The sequence below is a fragment of the Pelecanus crispus genome, chromosome 9, assembly GCF_030463565.1.
Source record: "Pelecanus crispus isolate bPelCri1 chromosome 9, bPelCri1.pri, whole genome shotgun sequence".
NCBI lineage: Eukaryota > Metazoa > Chordata > Aves > Pelecaniformes > Pelecanidae > Pelecanus > Pelecanus crispus.
This window is the reverse complement of record NC_134651.1, coordinates 25,977,696-25,984,365: the sequence shown is the minus strand read 5'-3', so window position 1 is coordinate 25,984,365 and position 6,670 is coordinate 25,977,696. Positions and strand designations below refer to the sequence as shown.

General features: G+C 55.4%; 1 protein-coding gene across 1 annotated transcript; it reads right to left on the bottom strand.

The window, feature by feature from the left end:
* On the bottom strand, positions 1-1,369 carry DUSP28 (dual specificity phosphatase 28). The gene is made up of 2 exons (XM_009484939.2): positions 1,022-1,369; positions 1-93 (listed from the first exon to the last, which is right to left on the bottom strand). Exons 1-2 carry the CDS (start codon positions 1,367-1,369, stop codon positions 1-3), a joined length of 441 nt encoding a protein of 146 aa, XP_009483214.2.
* Between the last annotated feature and the right edge of the window lie 5,301 nt (positions 1,370-6,670).

Genomic DNA, 6,670 nt, shown 5'->3' with positions numbered 1-6,670 from the left:
CTACTTTGGTATCTGCAAATCTTCCTCATATCTCTGCAGCTGAGACCAAAATCCTGCATTGGGTTCTGCTACTGGTCTGGCAGTCTTCACAGTCTAGGAAAAAGGAGAGACATTGTAGAAGCAAGGGTGTGTATCATGCAAATGGATTTTTTTTTCCTCTTAGACTTCTGAGAAGATTTACTTTGGCTTTGATTTGGCTACAGAATAATAAACAGATATTTTGGTGAGCTGACCTCACTCTGTGCTTGCTAAGACCTCGTGGCACGTGGTCCCTGTTACAGAATGGATTCATGGGCAAGACGTGAAAGGGAGCTGTTGAATTTGCTGGAAATGTGAATGTCTCTCACAAAGTGTGGTGACACCACTCATGTTTAAGATAGCGTGGAACTTGGTCACATATCTGCATGCCTCTGTCTAGTACTGAGCAAAACGGTTATCGAAATTAGAGACTTTAGTGATGTACCTACCAAATGGGTGAAGACTAAAAGACCATAGAGCATGAGTCGTACATATTGGACAGGCTTCCTAATAAAGTTGAGATTCTATTACTCACAGCTAGCTAGTCCCTAGCTATTTAGCAGGCCTATCAGGTGATATTTCTTTGCTGTGTTGAGCTGTCACGTCGGTAATTAGAGCAAATCCTGCAAAACAACTTCTGCATGCACTTGCATCCATTTCACTCATTTGCTTTATGTCTCTGTCTTCACTTATCATGAGTAAGCAAACGATAGGGAAAATGTTCATAAAACAACCAACTTTGCTTATTTGCTACCAGTGCTTAAAGCCTGTTTGCACTTGTAATTATAGTTGTCCCAGAAACCTCACATTGCAAGCTTATTTGTCCAAGTTGGGGTGAAAAAACAGTGGAATTTTTATTCAAATGTTGAATATCTATGTAACTGCTAATAAACAGGTGAGACCACAAAAATAATTGTATGAGAAATCATCATTACTCATAATAAGCATTTGTATTTCTTACCCAAAAGATGTCTAAATATAAATCTGGGGATAAGTAAAATACCTCAAAGGCATCCTTGAGTGGGAGTTTTCGGTGTCTCATCAGATAAGCAATGCAAATGGCAGCTGATCGGCTGCGGCCGTTTTTACAGTAAACTAAGCACTTCCCACCGCTCTTCACAGCCTCTTCTATAGCATCGCTGCACCGTTCAAAATACCGATACAGGTCTTCAGCCGGATCGTCGAACACGGGTACGCGCATGCCCCGGACCTGCTGGAGGCCGGGGAACGGCTGCTGCCTGGTGACATTAATGCAGAAGGTGACTCCCTCTCGCGTGAGCAGGTCCTGGTTGCAGGCTGCCCTGGCGTTGCCGATGAGCAGCGAGGGGGTGACCTTGGAGAGCTGGAGCATCCCCGGCCAAGGCCGCAGGCTCACCGGCACCGCTGCCCCGACGCAGAGCTCCCCGATCGCCGCCTCCGCCTGGCACTCGAGCCGCGGCACAGCCCCGCTGCGGCGGGACGCCGGGGGATCGGGTGCGGGTTGCTTCCCCTGGCGATGCGTATATGTGTACGGGCTGCGCTATATTTATCCTCTCTGAACAGTCTCCGGTGTAAAGGCTTCACGCAGGTCCTAGTGCCTGCAGGATCCTGAGGGTTGCATTCAAACAGCTAAAAGCAATTTCAGAGCCTGCAGGTCATTTGTAAAACAATCGCATTTGTACAGTCCATATCACTATAGCAGCTTCTTGCAAAAGCTAAAAGCCCTGTCCTCCTCACAGGAAGGCTGCTGCTGGGGTCAGCACTGATGCAATATTGGTGCAATGACGCAATATTGATCTGATCACCTACAGATCATCTAGTTGTCCCTCACCTACAACAAAAGCGTCTTTTGAGTAACCAGAAAATTATTTACTAGGCTAGCTAGATACGATAGCCCTAATCTTTCTGAACTTCAGTAGAATTGCTGCTGTGGTGCCAGGGCAGAGAGTGTCTTACGCACGAGTGTGCGGACACGCGTTCAAGCTGTGAAGCATGGGAGGGGATGGGCCAAGGACCCGGCCACGGAAACGCCACATCAGCCGGTGCCAGGCGGGTGCTGCAGGGCTGGACGCGGGTACCAGCCGCTTCCTGGCAGGTCGAATGTATGACTGAGCTTCTTGAATGCTTTTCTTTCTGGTCATGACGCAAAAAGGAGCCTGTGACTGGTGTTTGCTGCTGGCACGAAGACAAACCTGGAGGATCACAGCAGCAGGGCATGGACTAATAGGACCAGTGTGAAATGCAGTGCCAGCGAGTAAGGAATCAGCTGTGAGGGACAAGGATGAGATTTTTATCCCATCAGGGAGGGAGGGGAAGCTGACACACCTGCCATCACTTGTGTCAATAACAGCCTGCCAGAGACATGCCGGGGCCAAAGGACATGGCTCCCTAATGTGAGCGCAAGAGCATGGTGTCCCCTCCGGCCGTTCAGCACGAGTCTCAGCTGCCCGTGGGCTTGTTCCTCTGCCCCATTGCTTCCTTTGCCCAGGGCTCAGGGCATCTGGCTGGAGAAAGGCTCTGCCAGCCCGAGGAGTCACGGTTCAGGCTGGGTCTCTAGAATTGGAGAAGAGAAAGCTCAGCAGGAGAGCATCGCCCTGATGCTGCCCACCCCAGCAGTGTGGGGAGGGCCCTTGAGTCCTCCTGCAGCTGCAGCTTCTGGGATTCTTGGGCCCTCCCTGGCACTGCCTCCTGTCCAGCTCAGCATTTCCACGGCGCACCCTTATTCCCAGGGCCATGACACTGTGGATCAGACAAGGAGCCTTTCTGCAATCACTGCCAGCGATTTCCCGCATCGGACAGGCACACATCAGTTCCCCACGCTGTGGAAAGGAGCCAGCTGCTGCCTTACCTTCCCTCTCCCACCTGGAAGGTGGCAGAGGCTCTTCTTTCTTCTGCCTGCCTTCACTGGTGGGCTTTCTTGGGCCCTTGCAGGGGTGCCTGGGTGGTGGTTTACGGACATGCGCCAGTTCAAACCTGGGCGCAAGGAGAAGATGCCAGCATGACCCAAGGCCCCACAGCCCCTTTGCAGCATGCAGCACTCATCAGAGCCATTTTGGCCATGCTGCGGAGGCCATCGGTTTCGAAAGCAGAGCACGCTGTACACCCAGGATGCCAGGAAATACTGTTACCCAACACCATGCCATGCCCAGGCCATGGTGGAAAGACAGTGTTGCCTGAATTCCTCTGCCTGGCCCACGAGTCCTGCCTAATGGCATGACTGCGTGCTGGGGATGCAGCCCACAGCCCCTCTCCCATGCCCCTGTGTGGTGCCACATGTAGTTGCAAAAGCAGCCAAGGAGGGTGCTGGGAACAACTGCTTTGAGGGCAGCAGTCCCCAGCATCTGCCTGTGCAGGCAAGCCCCAGCAGTCCAGCGCTGCCAGCTCAGGCCTGAGCAGCTGCCAGCCTGGTCAGCCGAGGGCTATGGGCGCACACATGCTCTGGGAAGACAGTGATGCAGCCAGAGTAGGTCAGGGAAGCTGTGGCTGCTGTGCGAGGTATCACCAAGTCCAGCACCCCTGGGACCTGCTGCAGAGGAGCACAGGGCTGGGGAGGTGCCAGGGAGGTGACCTCTGCTCACCAAGGCAGCTGGCTGCCCGCCGCCACGAGATGACACTGCCTCTCTGAAGCCCCCACACGAGATGACACTGCCTCTCTGAAGCCCTCAGACGTGCTCTCTCATCACAATTAGCCCACCCTTCTAATGAGCAGGTGCTGCCCAGTGAAGACATGGTGCCACATGACAGACCGCCCTGCTTTTTTGTGAGGGCAGCAATTAGGATGCTTGAGCAGGGACTGGTTCTTGCTGAGCTGGGGCATCCCTGCTGTGGCTGAGGCACTGAATTTCGCAAGAGCCTGGCAGAGTGAGAGCTTGTGGGACTGGAGGTCCCGTCCAGCCCAAGGGGCTGCTCAGGTCATGGCTGGCCTAAAGCAAGTGGTGCTGGCAGGAGTGCTGCAGTGGGATTTGAAAGGGTGAGGAGCAGCAGAGGAGAAACAAAATGCTTATCCTCAACAGCACTTCTTCCAGGGTGTCCTTTCCAGTCGTAATTTTCAGAAAGTCATGGTAGTATTCCATTTGCACTCATGTGTCTTCAAGGAGGAGCATACCTACGTCCCTCAAGATGAGCATGATGGTCTTTCCCTTCCTGATGCAGCGGGAGAAGAGGGACATGGTGTCCTGGATGCACCCCAGCACTCTCTTTGAAGACACAAAGGTGGCTGCAGCTATCAGCGTACCACAGGGGCACCAGTACATGGCCACCTGGAAAACCACCTGAGAAGGATGGGGTTCACCCATCAGCAGGCTGCGATCGAGTGCCAGCAGCCCCAAGGCTCTTGGGCGATGAGTCACTACAGGCGACATGGCTTTGAGCTGTGGCTGGAGCCAGCGGTGAGAAGGTCCCAGGGCCCTGTCTCCCCCTGGCCAGTTTTTCAGGAGTGTTGGCTGTTGCCCCCATTGCACACAAAGGGTCCATTTTTGGACCTGCTCCACAGCAGGCAGTTTGCTTTTGCGAGGTGTGAGCTACTCTTCAACCTGGGGGTGGGAGATGAGATGTCCAGTCACCCCACCCATGCAGCGGTGGGGTTTTACCTGGCACATATGCCTTGTCATCTGTCAGGCAGGGGATGTCAGCGAGGTTCCTGGCCAGGCGGAAGACAGGTCTCTGCACAGTCAGGTTGCTGTCCCCAGCCTGGACTCGTTCAGGGATGGCATTGAAGGAGCTGAGGTGGGAATTCAGACACCCTGCGAGCAGATGAAGTAGAAAGGCAGAAAGGTGAGGACTGGCAGGAGGGAAAGCACCAAAGCTGCCCTGCCAGAGCTTTGGAGAGGAGCTGCCAAGTCCTTGTGCTTGCCATAAAAGCTGTGCTGGAGCCAGGGCAGAAGCAGCATCCTCAGCCACAGGGCATCCAAGGGGTTTCCAGTGACTGGGATAGCGACCACACCTGTGCAAGGCGTATTTCTCCCGTGGCCCAGAGTCCTGGGATGAGGTCCCTGCTTCCCAGGGAAGGGAAGTTATGGCAGTCCCTGGAGCGACTCCTGAGCCCCCCAGGGCAGAGAGGTGGTGGAGGTTGTGAGCCCACCTTGTGCAGCAGGAGCTGGTGTTGCACGTAGGCAGCCGCAGTGTCCCAGACAGCAGCTATCACTGGGAAGCAAGTGAAAGGTAGGTCATGCTCCGCCTCACCAGCACCCAGCTCTTCAGCTCACCGCGACGGGTGCTGTGGTGGCAGACGGACCGTCACGGCTGCCCCCAGCCTGACTGGAGACTTCCTGGAGAGCAGCCCAGCGCCAGGTCTTGCCCTGGTGACACTCGGCTGCATGGGGAGACTTGCAGGGGTGTGCTGGCACTGCGATGCAGCGATGGTGGGTTGCGGACACACGCCTGCGATGGCTGTGGGCAGCCTTACCTTGGGCGGTGGCAGTTGGCACCATGGGCCCCCCCAGCCCGTGTCTCAGAAGTCCATCCTTGCCCACCTCTTCTGGCAGGGTGCTTCCCCATGGCAAGGGGCCGTGGGGAGCTCAGCCCTTCCCCGAGGGCCATCCTGGGCAGCGCCCTGCCTCCCCTTGCCCTCCTCCCCCCATGGCGAAGCGGAGCAGCCCGTGCTGCCGGCAGTGGCCGGAGGGACTGCAGCGAGGGGCTGCCCCACAGAGCAGGTGGGGGCTGGGGTGATGTGGGGCAGGGGGCCGATGTAACAGGGGCCCTGCGTTGCGTTGGCAGGTCCCGACGCCCCATGCGTCCCTGCCGTGCTTTGCCTGGCCTGCACCCCGCCGTGTCTCCCAGGCCCTCCGTGGGAGCTCACTGCTGCTGCTGCCGCCACCCGGGACAGCCCTGGGGCTGCCTGGAGGAGCCGGCGGGGCCCCCGCCATGGGGAAGGCTGCAGAAGCAGCCCAGCCCTCTGCTCCAGCATTGCTAGTGCCTTCCCCAGCCTTTCCGGCCCGTGGAGGGGCTGCTCGCAGCCACCTCTCTGCAAGCAGCCTTTCTACAGCAACCCTGCTTTCCTTCAACTTGCTACCTGCCTTGTGGAAATTACTGGGAAAATTGCTTCTGTAAGTGGCAAGTGAAAGAAAGAGCAAGTTTGTTTAGGCTGTAATTGCCTTAGTTTGTACAGTTAAATTGCCATCGCTTTATGATAAATAAGAACAGAAGAAATACTGGTGTTTTTAGCTGTCCCCTTGATTCATCTTAAATGTTGGGCTGATGTGTTGAGCTGTGAAGCTATTCAGTACAGCCTTTCCTAACAACTAACTCTCCACCTGTCTCCCAATGTCTGAGCTACTGGGGTGGGCGAACCTGGGTGCTGCCTTTGCGGCTGCCACTTGGCTGGGCTGTGCCATTTTGGTGGGCGAGGGAGCCCCTTCCTCCCCTGGCATGTGCCCGGCCGGGGCGGAGAGGCTGCCGTTCCTGAGGGAGCCTCGCCCTCCGCCCTGTCCTGCACAAGCAGGGCACAAGGATCCCCATCACTTCCTCAGATGCGTTTCTGCTGGGCAGCATCACATCTCGCCATCAGAAAAACCTATTTCACCGTCTCATTTTCCTTTCCGAGTGCCTGCTATTCGCTTCTGTGTGTCATACTTGGCTTTAGTGTGGCCCAAAAAATCTCTTTAGAGGGATTATCCTGTTAAAAGAATATGACTAACGGCAAAACCACTCCTCCCTTTGAAAAGTGCCCACTGTG